Source organism: Nelumbo lutea, chromosome 2, assembly GCF_056320005.1.
Source record: "Nelumbo lutea isolate HS-2025 chromosome 2, American lotus-T2T, whole genome shotgun sequence".
NCBI lineage: Eukaryota > Viridiplantae > Streptophyta > Magnoliopsida > Proteales > Nelumbonaceae > Nelumbo > Nelumbo lutea.
The window spans coordinates 25,457,197-25,476,058 of NC_142685.1; the positions used below are offsets into that span (position 1 = coordinate 25,457,197).

The 18,862-nt window shown below is 38.9% G+C and overlaps 2 protein-coding genes across 3 annotated transcripts; one reads left to right on the top strand and one right to left on the bottom strand.

Moving 5' to 3' along the window:
* LOC148869311 (26S proteasome regulatory subunit 8 homolog A) lies at positions 1–7,234 on the top strand. The gene is made up of 9 exons (XM_088967192.1): positions 1–432; positions 1,003–1,100; positions 2,139–2,363; positions 2,595–2,657; positions 2,760–2,923; positions 3,130–3,286; positions 3,399–3,497; positions 6,355–6,465; positions 6,845–7,234. Exons 1-9 carry the CDS (start codon positions 234–236, stop codon positions 6,983–6,985), a joined length of 1,257 nt encoding a protein of 418 aa, XP_088823318.1. The 5' UTR covers positions 1–233; the 3' UTR covers positions 6,986–7,234.
* A 1,192-nt stretch (positions 7,235–8,426) lies between these two features.
* On the bottom strand, positions 8,427–18,457 carry LOC148869312 (uncharacterized). Of its 2 annotated transcripts, none has more exons than XM_088967193.1 (7): positions 18,280–18,457; positions 17,751–17,954; positions 16,953–17,038; positions 16,675–16,821; positions 10,279–10,402; positions 8,838–9,124; positions 8,427–8,645 (listed from the first exon to the last, which is right to left on the bottom strand). In XM_088967193.1, exons 2-7 carry the CDS (start codon positions 17,926–17,928, stop codon positions 8,553–8,555), a joined length of 915 nt encoding a protein of 304 aa, XP_088823319.1. In that variant the 5' UTR covers positions 17,929–17,954; positions 18,280–18,457; the 3' UTR covers positions 8,427–8,552. The 2 variants fall into 2 exon arrangements, with proteins under 2 accessions (XP_088823319.1, XP_088823320.1); XM_088967194.1 differs by having other exon boundaries at positions 18,144–18,289.
* Between the last annotated feature and the right edge of the window lie 405 nt (positions 18,458–18,862).

The following is an 18,862-nucleotide window of genomic DNA, read 5'->3' on the forward strand; positions in this document are numbered from 1 at the left end:
ATGTTATGGACCTGAACTAGACCCGTCCATCGATTAGAACCGGGGCTAATCGGAACTGGTTGGTATTCATCGACGTTCTCGCCATAAACGCCATTAACCCGTAGGCGGTGAAGGAGTACCGCCCAAGGCAGCGAAAACGAAAACGCCGATCATCGAAGCGAAAAAGCTACTTGACTTGATTCCGAAGGAAAGCCTCCCTCTGTTGAAGAAGTTTCTCTCTAATCAGAACGATAATGGCTACGGCAGCGATAGACAGTAAGCAGGCAGCCGCGGCTACACCAGAAGAGATGTGCTCTTCGAAGACGATGAAGCAAGGAGAAGGTCTCAGACAGTATTATCTTCAACACATCCATGACCTTCAGCTTCAGGTCCGGCAGAAGACTCACAATCTCAATCGCCTTGAAGCTCAGCGGAATGATCTCAATTCCAGAGGTACGCCGATTTCTAACCCTAACCCTAACCCTAACCCTGTATTTTGCTTTCTCAAGCTTTTATTTTTTTCCTTGATGGTAGTGTTGTAGCTTTCTTGGGTTATTCTTGCTGATTACTGATCTAGGGTTTGCATAGAAGAGTTGACATCCTGTTTGTGTTATTTAAGTCTCATTTTTTTAGTTATGGATAAAGAAAACTATTGTTTTTTCAGTTTCTCCCAATTTTTCTGGGAATTTTAGTTTAATTGGGGAAGGAATTGTGGTTCCCCGGTAAGAGATGGCAGAGGCATTTGTTTCTCAGTTATTGGCGCTTGGAACGGTGAAGGAATGGGAAGAATATAAGGGCTTTTATTCAGCTGCTAATGTGGGAACATCTTTAGAGGGAGTTTTGGGCTAAAGCATTGATTTTTGTAAACTGCAATTTGTATCGTTGTTTAGCTAATTAGTTATGTTGTTTTATGTATTGTTTTATAGGAGTCAACTCTCATCTTTTCTAGGCTTCATGTAGAGATGTTGGAATACTTTTAATGTTTTGGTTGGTAATGCTAAGCGGATTTTATAAATTGGACAGTCAGGATGCTTAGAGAGGAATTACAGCTGCTTCAAGAGCCTGGATCATATGTAGGAGAAGTGGTGAAGGTTATGGGTAAATCGAAGGTTTTAGTGAAGGTGAGTTGGTTTTCTATTCCTTCCTCTTTTCTCATCGCAGGAAAATGCAGCCCCAATTTATGTTGTTTTTGAGCTATGCTTGGAATATAATTTAGTATGATACTCTATTGGGAGTTGGACTGTTGGAATCGGGTTCTTCTGTTCTGATGCTTATTTACATTGAGTAAAACAACTCGTACATTTGATTCCATGTATTATATGAAGACAGTGCATTCTTCTGTCCATATGGTTATGCCATCATAATTTACTGCTATTTTGTGCTTGCTTCTGTGTCAACGAGTGTGTTAATTCTTGGAATTTACTTGGTAGCTTAGTGAAATGGTAGTCCAACATTTATAGGTAATTGAATTTCTGGTGCATTATGCAATCTTTTTCTTTGTCAAAAGGAGGAATTTTGGTCATTCTACCGCTCCGTCTGTATTGACCAGTGAGATTATATTATCAGTCATAGAGATGTTGTTACTTCTGAATGTTGGGCCTGGTTGAGTAATCTGTGGACTGTGGTTTACATGTGAATTAGAATGAACCAAAGTTTGGATTTGGAAACAATATGTTTAATATCATAACAGAAAAGATTTATTGGATGTAGTTGATTGGCATCAAATAAAAGTATAAAAGAAAACAAAGCGATGCAATGCACCTTTTATTAGCTTAATTGGATTACTGGATGCCTAGACAACTGGATCTGTCAATTCCATTGTAGATAAGCTAAAATAAATGACTGATTTCTGACAATGTTCAGGATTCTTGTTGTATCATATTCAAAGCATTCAGTTTATGCAATATGGGGGTTTTGGCTTCTGGAATTTTCCTTGTTTTTGGTCCTTAACTCCAATTTCCATCTTTGTATCAGACTTTGATTCTTTCCTGCTTTTTTTCTTTATTTACTACTTACTTATTTTCTTTAAGCAAGGGAAATTCACTGTGAAGTTTTTTTTTTTTTTCTGATAAAGAGGTGAAATGTTGCAGCACTATTTATAGAAGTAAATATGCAATATATTTACTTCTAGTGTATAATGCTTCTTTTCTACTTTTCAGGTTCATCCAGAAGGGAAGTATGTTGTGGATATTGATAAGAATATTGATATCACAAAGATCACACCATCAACCAGAGTTGCTCTTCGTAATGATAGTTATGTGCTTCACTTGATCTTGCCCAGCAAAGTTGATCCCTTGGTCAACCTTATGAAAGTTGAGAAGGTTCCAGATTCTACATATGATATGATTGGTGGTCTTGACCAGCAAATAAAGGAGATCAAGGAGGTTTGTCAGTTTTCCAGTAAATTTCATTTTTATTTTATTTATTTACATTTTACAATTGGGATTTAGATTTTAAACTTTGATGCCACATCAAATTATCAATCTGAAAAGGGTGTTGTTATTCAATTATTTGGTGTATTTTATGACTTTTATTGGAAAATGTTGAATTTATGTCTTTAGATTATACAAAAATACATAGTTAACATTCTTTCCATGTGATATTTTTCCTTTTAGGTCATTGAGCTTCCAATCAAACATCCTGAATTATTTGAGAGTCTTGGAATAGCTCAACCAAAGGTAATTTCATCCTGCTAAAAGAATACATCTTTCCACATTATTTTTGCAAGAACTGATTTGCACCAGAATTGTGATCAATTTTTCCTGTCTGAACTTTGATAGGGAGTCTTGCTTTATGGACCACCTGGTACCGGGAAGACATTGCTGGCAAGAGCAGTGGCTCATCATACTGACTGTACTTTTATCAGGGTATCTGGTTCTGAGTTAGTTCAGAAATACATTGGTGAAGGTTCTAGGATGGTTAGGGAACTTTTCGTTATGGCCAGGTTTGCTTTATTCTCTTTCCTAAACAACCAACTATATATAAATAACAGTAGTGTTAACATACCTAACATTTATATCTGTCCATTTATTTCTGTGCACAATTTTATGCATTGAAAGGATATTTAGCATTATAAACTTAGAATTATTCTTTTATTTAGCATTTTATCTTGTATCTCGTGTTTATAAGTTTTGTCTTTGCTTTCCACAGGGAGCATGCTCCATCAATCATTTTTATGGATGAAATTGACAGTATTGGATCTGCTCGCATGGAGTCTGGGACTGGCAATGGTGATAGTGAAGTGCAACGTACAATGTTGGAGCTTCTAAATCAGTTGGATGGGTTTGAAGCTTCTAATAAGATTAAGGTGCTAATTGTTCCTTTAATGTTAAAAGTAGTGAAAATGTTGGTGATTCCATTAAAAAATCTTAAGTCCAATTTTCATTTGTTTAAACTATTAAATGAGATATTATTTACAGGTTTTGATGGCAACAAATCGAATTGATATTTTGGATCAAGCTCTCCTTAGGCCTGGACGGATTGACAGGAAGATTGAGTTCCCAAATCCCAATGAAGAGGTACATGCTACATTCACCATGAATTAATGACCTAGTAGCAAATGACAAATTGCTACATCTTGAGTTCATAGCAGAAGTGGATTTGACCGATCATTTTTCTTGAATTATTTTTGTGGCAAGGGAATAACATGTCTGCCTATCTGGCTGTCTATTCCTATATTCTATGAATCTAGCACCCTTTGACACTAACAACCCAGACATTATTGCACTTTGTGGGTGCCATCTTTGCATTTGGAAGATTATGCACAATAAGAAACATTTCAGCTTTTCACCATATGAAAAAAATCTCCTTGCCCCCTTGGCAAGATCCACTTCAATTTTTTTTTTTTTTTTTTTTTTTTTGGGGGGGGGGAGGGGGGGATCAAATCTTGAATAACTGATGTTGATTGGACAAGTATCATATACACTAGCTTATCAGGTTGATGCTTGGGTTTGGTTTATGTAGTCTCTTCCCTAATGGCCCTTTTTTAAGCGACAGGAGAGGGTCTTTATTTTACTATGTGCCCAGAGAATGTAAAATGTGTGGAGTAATAGCTATTGCTAAAGTCTACTCAACTTCCAGCATTTTCTATATATTCAACTACTCCTAGACTTTTTTCCCTGTATTTTTTTTTTTTGATAAGCAATGCCAAATTTTCATTAAAGAGACCTGCCATACTGCTCAATTAGAAAGCAGTCGGCCAAAGTTGGTATAAACAGATACAAATATAGTACAATACCAACTCCTTTTTCATGGAATTCTGATTGCAACAATAATTGGAAATTACAGATTATAACACAACCCTGGACATCCTCATTCAGGCTGATTCCTTGCCACCCCTACCCTGGTTAAAGAGTTTGTTACTTTATTTGCACTTCTAGAAGCCCAATTGAATGAGATATTTAATACGGTGCCAAAGATTGTGCTGTCTCACCATCTTCCTGACTGTCCAAGGAATCATATCTTGTTTACTCAACCAACAAATTACACTTTGGCAGTGTCCTCAACTTCCACGTTCCCCATTCCATTCATGTTCATCAATTTTAGACCTTAAATCAAAGCATGTAGTTCATGCCTTTGGAAAATTTCCAAAGCTGATGGGACCAGAAAAGCTGGAAGAATCTGTCCATTATGCTCAGTTTGGGAAGAGTCATCTTCATAATCATCCATGCCTCATCCCAACTATATGGGGTCAGCTACATGAAATCTGTTTCGCCAATCATTCTATTTAAAGCCATATCCACAGTTAAATTATTAGTGCTTAAATTGTTTCTTACTACTACCCATGTCCTTTTTGGTCTTTTTTGCCCATGCCCAAACCATCTTAACCTACTCTCTCATTTTATCACCTATTGGAGCTACTCTTAGGTTCCTATGGATAACTTGATTCCTAATCCTATCCTTTCTAGTTTTTCCACTCATCCATCTTAGCATTCGCATTTCTGCTACAGTCTATTTTCTGGACATGTTTCTTGACTGCCCAACACTCTACTCCATACAACATAGCTGGCCTCACAACTGTTTTATAGAAATTTCCTTTAATCTAAGTGGTATTTGCTTATCACATAAAAGTACAGATGCACCCCTCCATTTTGCTCTAATTCGTTGGGTGACATCTTCTATTGAACCAAGGTACCAGAAATGGTTACATTGAATTATCTCTTGGTCTCCAATCTTAAGTGTATCGTGATCCACACTCCTATTATTACTAAATTTACATGTCATATACTTTGTTTTAGTCCTACCTACTTGAAAGCCTCTTATTTCTAAGCCATTTGTCCATAATCTTAATTTTGCATTTAATCCTTCATTAGTTTCATCAATTAAAACAATGTCATCCACAAACAACATGCATGATGCACCATGGAACTTCCTCCTGAATATGTTTAGTCAATTCTTCATCTATGATCAGTGCAATAGATAAGGGCAAAACCTTATATTGTATTTATAAACCTTATATTCATATTGTACACATTTGTATTTGTACTCTTTCCAAATTGAGCCTTATGATCCCTGATTACACCTCCCAACTCCTGAGTCTCCTGGTTTCCCAAGCTGCACTAGGAACCGAACCGTGGGGCAATTTTCTGGACTGAACCAACTTGTTTGGTTTATACATTCAACCGAACCGATGCAACCGGTGGATCGGTTAACCGCGGTCTGGTTTTTTGGGTTTTTTATGCCCTCAAAATAAAATAAAAAAGGGAATTGGAGACAGGGAGAGTGGGAGAAACACAGAGAGCTCAGAGATTGGGGAAGAACGAAGAAGAAAATTGATTTTTGGGAGCGCCGAAGGCTGTCGCCCGTTGGTCCGTTGAAGCTATTGCACTTGGGAGCACCGAAGGCTGTCGCCCATTGGTCCGTTGATTTTTGGGAGCGCCAAAGGCCGTCTATGAAGCTATTGCAGTTCATTTTAGAGAGAGAGAGAGAGAGAGAGAGAGAGAGAGAGAGGGAAAAGCAAAAAGTTTTACTTTTAGGCTGAAAAGTCTGGCTGTTCGCAGTCTGGCACACTCTAGAGCCTAGACTGCCGAACTGAAATGTCTGAGTTCAGTATTTATTAGATTTTCAAAAAAACAATAAAAAATAATATATTATTGTGTATATATCGGTTGGTTCGGTTAACTGCCGGTTTTTTAAAATGGTTAACCGAAACCATACCGACCGGTTTGGTTTTCTGGTTTTTTTGCTCACCCCTAAGCTGCACCCATCAAACTTGAATGAGTTTACCCACTACTGGTGCATTCCAATTGATCAACCTATCCAATTTTCTCAATTGAAAATCAGCAATAATTTTCCTGTGATGTTGTCTGAGGTGTTTGAGTTCTTTCTGCTAATTTGTTTTTTCCATATCCTGATTTGGTTGTTTAATTTTTTCAGTCCCGTTTTGATATCCTAAAAATACACTCAAGGAAAATGAACTTGATGCGTGGTATTGATCTAAAGAAGATTGCTGAGAAAATGAATGGTGCATCTGGTGCGGAGCTCAAGGTATGTTTACTTATACATGGAATTCGGATTAGCTGAATGCTTTAGCTGTTCAGCGGGCTGTGGAACCAATGATGAGGTTCCACGCCAGTAATAAATTCATGGGCTCCACTGTAAAAGATGCGGGCCCCATGTATTTAATACTGGCATCGAACCTTATCATTGGTTCCACAGCCCACTGAACAGCTAAAGTGTGTTCAGCTAAACCTTGCAATTCTACATGTACTTTTTTCTGGTAGTCATTATTTATTCTTTGCTTGCTAATAGATCCCTTGATCTACTTTTTCGCTCAATATGCATGTATATAAAATTAAGTTTTGGTGATTTTCAATCAACTTTGATAACTCACATGTTAAAACTTAAATTTTACTTCCTTTTTCAGGCTGTGTGCACAGAAGCGGGGATGTTTGCATTAAGGGAGAGGAGAGTCCACGTAACACAAGAAGATTTCGAGATGGCAGTGGCCAAGGTCATGAAGAAGGAGACTGAGAAAAACATGTCTTTAAGAAAGCTATGGAAGTAGTTGCGTTTAGATGCTTCTATTTCAGTTCTAGATGGATATGGTTTGGGATATCAATTCAGTTTTAACTTTCGAGTTTCAACTGAGCATTTCTTTAACTTGTGTTCCATCTGCCGTAATTTTTTTTCTTGCTTCCTTCCCACCTCTCTTGTTTTTTCTTTTTTATATAGTGACAAGTCGAATTGTATCAAGTACATGAATCACTATAGATTTGACTTTTGGTGGCTATGCAATTCAAATCTTAATTCTTAATGCTGGGATTCTCCAACGACGCCAAAGAAAGGTAATTAGGTAGGCACCAGAATTGTATCAAGTGCATAAATGGAAGCTTGCTAATTCTCTTTTTGTTTTTTATTCTTTTTCTTTCTATTTTTTCCCCTACACAATTCATGTTTGGTTGTGGGTCGTGGATTGGATACTGAATCCTATTTCCAATATATTGATTCAGCATTATTTCGTAATCATGATTCATTTTAGGTTGTCAATTCGCCGACCTGACGACTTTACGAGGTCTGTTGTTTTCATGAGCTTGATTCTTTCAACTTATTATGGTTTAAAGGCACTAGCTGGCTCGGCTGGTATTGTCAGCACTGTTACTTGGGTGGTCTTAGTAATTATATATTACTTTCATTCGAGCAGGTCTGATGACCCAACCAAAATTGTTTTATATTTGTCTGATGACAATTGAGGAAGGGACCTGATTCATCTCACCCCTACGGCCCTACCCACAACTCCCCAACTCGGTGGCAGCAAGATTTGATCCAAATCTTCGCTACAATCAGCCAGAGAACTTGTCTATGTTTTTATATATATTTTTCAGTTTTTTGAAAGAGTCAAAACAATTTAGTCTATAAGCATCTTGGTGGTTATTGACTAGTTTCATGGGCTATTCATCAGCACATTTATAAAATGTCGGGTTTCTTAGTTCAATACAGGTTCAAAAATATTTTAATTGCGTAGTGTATTAATAATGCGAAGCATCGATTCTTTGAACCTTGTCACAATATACACATACTTTAATAGTTCATGTGAAGTGTGAATCATCGGAATACACTTACAGATGTTCAAAGTTCAGACAATGGAAGAAAAACCAACCATTTAAAACAGTTGAATATAATTTTTTTATTAATACTTAAAAATGCTAATTTTATAGTTGACATAAGATTGGATTAAAGGCATGGATTAAAAAGCCTGCACCTCGTCAAAGGGATGAGTGCAGAGTGACCAACTAGGTCATTGGCAATGTGATAACGTTCTTGCATCTCATATAAAGAGCTGTGTTCAATTCTCCATAATGTACTTTGATTTTTAGCATCAATTATAGATTATAATTTAGAGAGATGCAATTTTCCATAACACTGGTTAATCACTCTTTGATGGGCATACCAAAAGAGGAATCTCAGACAGCTACTGACCCCAATTGTCAGGTTCAAGAACATGCAAGGGAGATAACCATTCTATACATGTTATTTACTTCAACTTTTGCCAGGTTTCACTAAGTTACAGTCATTCACATTCTACACAGGCATCGTCCAGAGCTGTTCTTATCATGTAACAGAAGCATTATGTCCTACAAGAGTTTAAGCATTTTCAGACGTTCTTCATGTTCCCGGTCCAGTTTTGGCGGTGTATAGCACCCACGAAGATCCTCCACTACATATTCCTGCAATGTATTTTTTAGCAAAACTAGTAAATGCCAGAGATATACTCCCAGTTCCTAAATAATGCTAAAGTATTTTGAACCATCTCCATGCACTTAAAAGATCTCCATGAGCCCAGGAAGGAAAATGAGGTCCAGTGATTTTACAGATGAATTATGAAAAAGGCCTACTTGCACACATTGAGTGATCTTTACCTTTGTGAGCTCCCTCTTGGTAAGGATGTGATAATGTCTTTGCCAGATTCTCTGAATAGCCATTGTGGCAGCAAGGAAGCCATAGGCAATGCCAAGGATGGTGAAGATGACTACAAAAATAATAACAAGGGCAAAGCATGCTTCCATAGAAGCTGGGAAGCAGTCCAATATGCCCCATCCATAACAACAGTTACGACAGCCAGCCATGCATGGGTCATTGTTGTTGAAAGAGGAGCAGTGTAATATGAGACCAAAAAACCCCAGCAGTGCAAAGAAGGCTAGGACCCCTGCATTGCAAATGGAAATGTCAAAGTCAAAGTGTCAAACATTGCACAGATCCAAGAAATGTTAGAAATTTTGAACTACGCTTTGAAACCATAGTCGATTCATTGACCTCATAGTATGCAATAAGTCTTCCAAACAAGCCAAACAGGGTAGACTTGCTGGTAATAGATCCAGAGTTAATTTATGAAGAAACCTAATTTATTTGGTAGAAGATTTGCATCATTATGAAATGTGAATGTGTTGTAACTTAAAGAAACTCCCTCCCCAGACCCCGCATTGGTGGGAGCCTCATGCACTAGGATGCCCTTTAGGTATCTAGGAATAAATGAATTCTTCTATTACATTGACAATTTTGAGATAGATATGAATTCATGCATTGAGAAATTAATTGATAAAATGTTCTTAAAATATCTTTTTTTTTCTTTAACTAATGCAATTTATGGATGAAACTTCCTTCTACAATTTTTTTTCTATTTGTGGCATCATGATTGATCCTTATGCCACAAGTTTAAATGATTGTGCAATTAGAAAGATCAGACCCATGGCATCTCATTCTAGTCCAACCTATGGCATAAAAATGCTTTCAAGCCATTCCATGAGATATCCACATGATCTAAATTATTTCTATTTTCATGTATGTTAGCCTGGTAATTTATAGCTTCTTGCAATGTGTATTTCTCTATAGCTACACTGAAGGTAGACAGTCTTTACTCTGCTGCTAGAAAGGCACTAATGTTTCCTCATTATTTGTTGGTCAAAAATTAGATGGATAGATAGCCATTAATGTAACAGGGGCTACACTTGTACACGTTATTTTCATACATAATGAAATACTTTATTTTAAAAATAAAAAAATACAACAATGTAACAAAGATGCAGACAATCTGTGTCCTATATTTTTTTTATCAATATCTGTGTCCTATATCAATATGCAGCAATTGGCACTTTGAATTCCAAAAAACTGAAATAGTGGTGTTCACAGTCTCCCTGTGTTGAGTATCATACATCGATACAAATTTCAGAAATGGAGAATCCTTATAACATAATTTATGACATAAGTAAACACCCACTACATTTTAAACTACTGTGATTTATAGCCCCTGGCATAAGATACAATATTGGCCTCAGAGATAACGGTGAAAGGAACAAGTCATACCAATGCAGTAGTAAAAGGGTATTGGATGCTTTGATAGGATACGGTCCCAACCATCACTGAATGAATTCCTGAAGCTCCCATTTTTGTCCATGACATACGCAAAGCCACCCATTGCAGAAATCACCTGAACCAAAAATACAAAAAGACTAGTTTCAGCATTTTAAGGCAGGCATTTATGGGCAAAAAAGCAAATTCAGAACCGTGTAAAGAAAATGTGTTTCCCAAGCTCAGAAATGACAGAAAATATCCCGCACAAAGATAAATGCTTCTTTCTGTGAATAAACAAGGGAGTCTCTGATACAGGTACATATTTAATCTCAAACAGCATAATAGCTCATTGACCAATTGATTTATAAAAAGAGAGGTTCATTGATCAAGCTAAATGTTCTGTGCAGAATCATCAAATGTGGCCAGTCAAATAATATGTATTTCTGGTAGACAACCCAAATACACTCTTTTTGGCTTACCAACTATATTAATTCCATTGATTTAAGCAATTTCATGACTTAGTGGTTTATTCATTCATAAAAAATTCCTTTCCAGGGTTTAATTTAAGGATGGATATATGAGATGCATAAGCAATTTGCCTTCCAAGCAAAATGAAATCCTTTGTGCAATGCAGATGTCCATGTATGCTGCTCAGTACTACATTAATTGCTTTCAGACTCTGGTTCATAAAGGACAGGAGATAAATTTTGAACTGTACAAAACTCTGTTGTAATAGCAAATATTCCAGTATCATGCCTGAGCAAATTGGAATAGCAAAGAGATAGGAAGTAGGTAGGCAAATTGGAGAGAGTACTCTTAATCAGAGTCACCCTCCCCCCAAAAGAAAGGTATTTAGCCTTCCAAGAAGCCAGCTTCCTTCCAATCTCTCAATAACTGGGCCCCAAATAGCAGAGGAACCACCACTCACCCCAAGCGGGAGTCCCAAATATTTGACTGGGAGAGATTCAATCTGACAAGCCAGAATACCAGCACACTCACCTAAATTGGAAACAAGTCCAACTGGGATAATTTGGCTGTTATTCCAATTAACTTTCAAGCCTGTAATCACTTCAAACCAAGAGAGAATCCCAATAAGTAGCTCCACCTGAGAGGGAGAAGCATCTACAAAACATACTGTATCATCTGCAAATTGAAGAATGTTCACCTTCTCTCCCCTCGGCACCATTGCAAAACCTTCCCAATCCCCTAACTCAGCAGCCTTCTTGAGAAAAGAGTGAGGATCTCCATTACACATAGAAATAACAGAGGAGATAGAGGGTCTCCCTGCCTAAGACCCTTGGAGCTATCAAAGAAACCTGCAGACTGTCCGTTTACCAAGACAGAACTTTGGGGAAGTGATACATACTTTCATCCAATTTCTCCATTTCTGTCCAAAATTCATTTGAAGAAGCACAAGGTCTACACATCTCCAGTTAACATGATCGTAGGCCTTCTTTTTTCCTGGAATGAATGAGCTCATTGGCAATAAGAACTGAATCTAGCATCTGTCTACCCAGAATAAAAGCACTTTGGTTATTTGAGATAACCCTACCAAGAACTGCTTTCAATCTTTCTGCAAGGACTTTAGATATGATTTTGTAGAAGCACTTTGGTTATTTGAGATAACCCTACCAAGAACTGCTTTCAATATTTCTACAAGGACTTTAGATAGGATTATGTAGAAGCTATGCAACAGACTAATTGGCCTAAAATCCTTAATATTCACAGCACCTTCAATCTTTGGAATGAGGGTTATAAAGGTAATGTTTAGACTTCTCTGCAATGAACCCCTCTCAAAAAAGTCCTGGAAAACATTCAATATATCCTGTCTCACCACGTCCCAGCATTTAATGTAAAAGAGATTTGTAAGACCATCGAGCCCCGAAGACTTTTCATCAGCCAACAACTTGATAGCTTCTTTAATTTCCTCCTCAGAAAAAGGTCTCTCAATGAAAGATGACTGCTCGTCACTCAGCTGGTTAAAAGAAAGAGATCTTGGAAAAGGTCTGAATGCCCAAGATTCCTTATACAACTTCTTGTAAAAGCTAGTTGCCACTAGCTTCATATCAGACTTAGTGATACTTACCCTGCCCTCTCCCTCCAGCCTGGTAATTACAGAAGCTCTAGCTTTGGCATTTGCCATTTTATGAAAATAATGTGTATTCCTATCCCCCTCTTTCAGCCACGCCACTTTGGCTCTGTCTCCATTTAATTTCTTCTGCCACTGCCAAATTGTCAAACTTCAACTTAGTCTGAAATCTTTTTAATCTGAGCTCCTTAGTAATAGGACCTAATTCTTCAGCTGTGTCAATCTCCTTTATAGTACTCAGTAGTGCCTTCTTCTCAGTATCTAGATTCAAACTTTTCTCCACTTTCCAAATCTTTAGCTTTGCTTTAATGGCTCCCGATTTCTCTGCTAAAATGAATGAACCGGTACCTCAAACCAAGCATTCTCTAATTTGAACGGAACTTTTGTTCTCTCTCTAACACCACAAACCAGTTGAATGGGAATACGGTCTGACACTGGCCTTGGACGGGCAATCTTCTTAAACTCCGAAAAAATATCCTCCCAGTTAGAAGTAACCAGAAACCTATCCAGCCTCACTAGGGTAGGAAGGTCTTGCTAGTTGGTCCAAGTATACCTATTGCCATGAAGGGGTAAATCTTGAAGTTCAAATCTGTTGATAAAATCAGCAAATTGCACCATTTCCCTTGATCTTCTTCCCCTCGAGCTTCTCTCCTCCCCAGAAAGAGTGACCCCACCAATAACCCACAAGCAATCCAGACTTCCCCTAGCCGCTGCCAGCTCCTCCCAAAACTCCTCCCTCCGACTTCGGTCATTAGGACCATACACATTAGTAATCTGACACACATTGCCATCTGCAAGTTTCAAGAAAAGAGAAATTGAAAAAAGTTCAATCTAATGAGAGATCAAGCTGCAAACAGTCGGGTCCCACATACTCAATAACCCCCCTGCACTACCAGCTGCCGACTTCGACCTCCACCTAACCTCCCCCTCCCCCCAAATACTCCTAACCACTCCAACCTCCACAGATTCCAATTTAGTTTCTTGAATCAATACCACTTTTGAACCTTAACTTTTCAGAGATTCACAAACTACCAGCCTCCTCCCCGGCCCCAGCCCCCTAACATTTCAAGATAATATCTTAAGCTCCATAGAAAACTAGGAACAACAAAACACCTGGCACTTAAGCCTTTCTCCCCCCCCCCCCCCGCCCCCTCCCCTCACTCCTACCAACTTTACCATTAAGGTTCCAAGTCAAGCGCAGCAATTCTCTACTTTTTTTAGATTTATTGCCCCCCTTCTTTACTACAGCTTTTCCCCTGGCCATACTCATTCTTTTCTCTACCCCCTCCAAGTACATAATTGTTTCCTCTTCCAAGCCTTCTAGCGAGATCCCCAGAAACTTTCCCAATCCCATCAACTTAGAAGAAACCCATGACGAATCAAAAACACTTTCAAACTGCTCCCCTACTTGGTTCGACTGATCCACTAATAGATTGTTATTCTTCTGAGACTGTCCAATTGTGACAACAAACCTATCCGTAACACAGAGTTTGCTACCTCCCACCTGTGACCCAACACCCTCAAGAATACCTTCACCACCTGCAATTTGAGAATCTGTAGCCACCATCACTATTGGATCCACCTCCATCAAGTCCTCTTCCTCTCTTAGCACCGCTAGTTGGTTGGAATTTAGCTGACTCTCGCTTGCCAGAGCAGACGCTTGGGAAGGCCAAGATTTCACAACCCCAGCGCCAAGATCAGAAACTCCCTCTCCACCCTTCTTCTCCTTACCAGCAGCAGTCCCCCTTCGTTCCTGAGAATCCCGAGCCTCCCCAGAACCCACACCCTGAAGACCACCGCCAACCTAAGGGCTGAAATTTGGTGTCAGGTTCGTCCTTCGAACAGAGGATGGACTAGACTCAATATAACCATTGAGCCCAGGCCCAACCTCCAGAATAAAAGGTTGAAGAGTTGGTCGGGCTGAATAAAGCATTCCAAGCCCATTAACTTCATCCGAAGTCCCATGGGCCCACTGAAACTCGATCTGGGGGAGGCTGACAGCCCTTCTGACAATTCTCTGGCGCACTAACTTCCCTAGGGGCCAACTGGAGCTCTGCAAGGCATTCTCTGATTAAGGTTTTAATGGCCTCAGTACCCCAAGCCTGCCCACTGCCCCTCAGATTTGAATTTCGAATCTCCTTCACAGCTGGATCCTGGGTAAACCCATCTATACCATTCGAAGTCACCAACATCGGATAGCTCAAAAGAACCCCCAAACCTGCATCTTCTTCTCTATCTACGGTCACCGGAGAAGCAACTCGCATCTCCGTCTTCTGATACCTCTTTGCTGCCGAAAAACCGGGAAGCTCACTTTCACCAAAATCTTCCAGGATTAACGTTTTAGAGCAGTTCAAACTCTCCTTGTCTCCTTTAGGGACATCGCGAGACAGCCCTTCTCCACCTCTCCAACTTCGAACTGATGGCATAACTTCTTGCCAAATCTGGATCCTGGGTAAACCCATCTATACCATTCGAAGCCACCAACATCGGATGGCTCAAAAGAACCCCCAAACCTGCATCTTCTTCTCTATCTACAGTCACCGGAGAAGCAACTCGCATCTTCGTCTTCTGATACCTCTCTGCTACCGAAAAACCGGGAAGCTCGCTTTCACCAAAATCTTCCAAGATTAACGTTTTGGAGCAGTTCGAACACTCCTTGTCTCCTTTAGGGACATCACGAGACAGCCCTTCTCCACCTCTCCAACTTCGAACAGATGGCATAACTTCTTGCCAGATCTGAACCGTGAAGACCACTTCAACCTTGCTCAAAATTTGGTTTCCCCTACGGATTTTTATTCTTACCCACTCGTAGGTTGCAATCTCCAGCGAGGAATCATCCTCCTATATAAAACCCCCACAAGCATCCCCAATAGCCTTTATGACACTTGGGCACCAGAGCAGGAGTGGCAGGTCATAAACCCTAATCCAGCATGACTCCAGGTCCTCTCCCGCACTTCGAAGGGATCAAGATAATGGCATCCCACACTCGCCCCCCAACAATCCAGCAAAAGGGGATTTCTTCCCATCTGCCATAGACCTTGTCTTAAAACCCAATCTGCACCAGCTCTTGACGGACAAATAAAGAGGAATAGACCATCCACCATTTCCTTCACTCTCACACCCCCCACCTCTCTACCTCCTTAATCTCCACCCCCCATCATAACCTACCCACCAAACAGTTCCTCAAAAACTCTCTTCTCGCAATCACCCCCTGAGGATCCGTTGCTACCACCCTATTACCATTAACCCATTTCACCTCTGACTCCCCAAAAGTAGGCCAAACCCTCGCCACCACCACTTCTCTGTAAGAAAGAATGCATCTTACCCTCCCATTGTTCTCCAATCTACGGAACCAGGCAAAAGCTTCCCATCTTCGCTTCCCCCCCTGAGGATCCGTTGCTACCACCCTATTACCATTTACCCATTTCACCTCTGACTCCCCAAAAGTAGGCCAAACCCCCGCCACCACCACTTCTCTGTAAGAAAGATTGCATCTTACCCTCCCTTCGTTCTCCAATCTACAGAACCAGGCAGAAGCTTCCCATCTTCACTTCCCCCCACATGCTCTATTATAAGAGAATCCGCGCTCCATCAATAACTACGGAAAAGAGACCCTTCACCAGTGAAACAGACTGAAATCATCACCGCATTGAAAAAATCCTTCATATCCACAAATCTGCAATCTCAAATAAATATGCCAAGCATGAAACCTGCTTGAAAAGACTTTGCCAAGCATAGGGAAAAAAGATTGAAAGAAAGAGATAAAGATTGTACAACGCTTGGTCAAAGGGAAAAGACTTTGCCAAGTCACGCTGGAGCTTTTCAAGTAAAGATTCTTGGTGTAGCAGCTTTAGATTTCTTATTATAGTTTTGTTCAATATTGTGATAGAATAACCTCTATTGATAACTAAAAAATTTTGTCAAATTAATTCAGTTCTTCTTCTTGGAAAAAATAACATAATTACATTCATTTTCTTTATCAATTATTAAATTCATTAATATACTTTATGCATCATTCTGAAATACAAGATAATGATTAATATTGAAACTTAAGTACTTCTACATTTCATCCAGGAAATTTTTACAGTGCAAATAAAGAACATGACTACATTCATTTGTATCCTTTTCAATAGGTACATGGCGTCATGGCCAAGTTCAATGTCTTACCATATGCAATTAACTCCATTAATGGAATATGATAAAATATGGTGCACTCAAAACTTTTAAACTGTGCAAGGCTCTTTTGTTTCTACTCATATCAATGAAACATAGGTGGACCAACATATTTCCTGAAATGATTTACTGAAACTTTCACTTACAGTTTGTACTGCCAAGAATACAAGGAGCACATCCCTGGCCACGAAAATTCTGAATTTGATTTTACGCCAAGAATAGTCCTCTAACAAGTCAACTCGAAGATGGAATTGTGCCTTGCAAGTTGTGCAGTGGGAAAAAGCAAATCCTTCCTGTAACAAATATACTGATTAAAATCACCTTGCTACCAGATCCATAACATACACATTGTGTCACAACCCTCTGTCAATTCAAGGTTTATTTGTACAAGTATGTCATTTGCACTTCAAGAATTAAAATTTGCCTTCACTGAGCGCCAATGGTCAAGGCATGAACGATGAACAAACTGTTGAGTGCCTTTACACATGCATGGGGATATCAATCCCTCACCTGTACCAAAAATTAAGTAAACAAATAAGATTTAAATTGTAGATGGAATATATGCTACTTCATATCAAATTTAATTACAAACTCCGCATTCATTTCTTTCTACACGATTGGCAGAATATTTTACTGCAAGAAATTAGCTTTCCCCTTGGCATAAAGATCTAAAAGACTCAAAACAAAGAAGGGTCATGTTTATAAAAAGGAAAATGAAAAAATACACTGCCACAAAAGGTGTGCCTGTAGTAAGGTACTGAATACATGCCAAATGGATGGTTCTCCCCATCTATCCATGTTAGAAATCAGGAGCATGATACCAGGACTTTTGGGCTATATAACATATTAAACCTTGATTGGTCAAAATATAGGTAATTTACTTTTATCATTAAATAGTAATAGTTACTAATCTAACATTTCTACCGAGTACATTAGTGAAGAAAGTTACATTACGGTATAGTTTAAACGTGAGCATCTACCAAAAGTTGAAATAGCCATCCCAAAATGGTGGAGTTCCTTGATTCATGAATTATCATAAATATCGTCAATCTTGAAACTTTCTAAACAAATTCCAGTTTCTATGATTTTTCTGCCATTAATCAATAGAAGCAGAGAGCTTAGTTTTTATCTAAATAATGCAGAATGGTAGCAAGCTATTTCAACAGACGTATAATATTGTGCTGAAGTTGATTAGATTCAATTATTGGAAAATGAATTGCACCTGCTTCACCATCGTACTCGAGGCAGATACGACAGCAAGCCGCAGAAAAAGGTTCAATCTCTTCATCTTTTATCTCGCTCGAACTTCCTGTGGAAGTGTTGGCCTTGTTCTCGAGCAGAGGATCGGAATCGCTTGGATTTCGTTCACTCGAAGGTTCCAGCTGCACTTCCCCTTTCATTGATATATAACCAGAACCCCAAAACCCTAGCGTAAATCCAAGATTCCAAGATTCCAAGTCAGAATTCGAACTCTAAAGAAGAGACGGGCAAAAGAATAGATAGGTAGACAGAGAACAAAAGACTCAAATGAAGATAAAAAATTGATTCAAAGATGGACTCTCACGGAACCAAAATGTTCCGAAAACCCTAATAACTGATTTCTAGCAAAGATTACCCAACAAACAGCTGCTGAGATGGCGCAAATCTATAAATATGGGAAGAACTAATATCAAATTCAACAGAAAGTTATAAAGATTCTGTGAAACTTCTTCATAAACAAGGATACGACGAAAAATTTTCAGAAATAATACCTAAAAACTTGCGACGAATTATCTCCAAAATTTCAGATAAGACCAACCACGTCGAATTGATAGAATAAAAGAAGAAGATAAATAAATAAAATAAAACAAAGAAGAAACGTAATAATGAAAATTAGCAAATAAAAATCTCGGAAAGCTTTGTTTACATGTTTCTTTCCGAAAGAGCCAGATTATGCTACAATGAGGGCGCTCTCATTGTAACTGCAATGACGTGTCCTCCTCATAATGCTGTCGGGCCCACATAAAAGGGATCTGGACTAACCATCAAATCTGTATCACGTAAAAGATCACATGTCTAAATAGATCGGAGAGATCAGATGATCTCCAGCCATCTGATTCGTTAATACCTTTTAAGATTCTAACAATTGCTTATCTGCCGTCGGATAGAGTATAGCTTTCCTTATCAGACAATTGAAATCATGCGACTATGTTGATTTTTGGTTAAAGACCCATCTGATGGTGGGCCCGATCATCTTAGTTGATGCTGGTCATCATAAAAACAAGAGGAATAAAATCTAGTTGACGCGTGGCGTTCACACCCACTCTCGATTGTGATATCATTCAGAACATTCAG

Coding starts and splice junctions, on each gene's coding strand:
- LOC148869311 (XM_088967192.1), top strand. CDS start 234: ATGGCTACGGCAGCGATAGACAGTAAGCAGGCAGCCGCGGCTACACCA. Junction 3,287..3,398: donor AAGCTTCTAATAAGATTAAG/GTGCTAATTGTT, acceptor TATTATTTACAG/GTTTTGATGGCAACAAATCG. Junction 6,466..6,844: donor CATCTGGTGCGGAGCTCAAG/GTATGTTTACTT, acceptor TTCCTTTTTCAG/GCTGTGTGCACAGAAGCGGG.
- LOC148869312 (XM_088967193.1), bottom strand. CDS start 17,928: ATGAAAGGGGAAGTGCAGCTGGAACCTTCGAGTGAACGAAATCCAAGC. Junction 17,039..17,750: donor CGAGTACGATGGTGAAGCAG/GTGCAATTCATT, acceptor TTTTTGGTACAG/GTGAGGGATTGATATCCCCA. Junction 10,403..16,674: donor TATTCTTGGCAGTACAAACT/GTAAGTGAAAGT, acceptor TTTTTGGTTCAG/GTGATTTCTGCAATGGGTGG.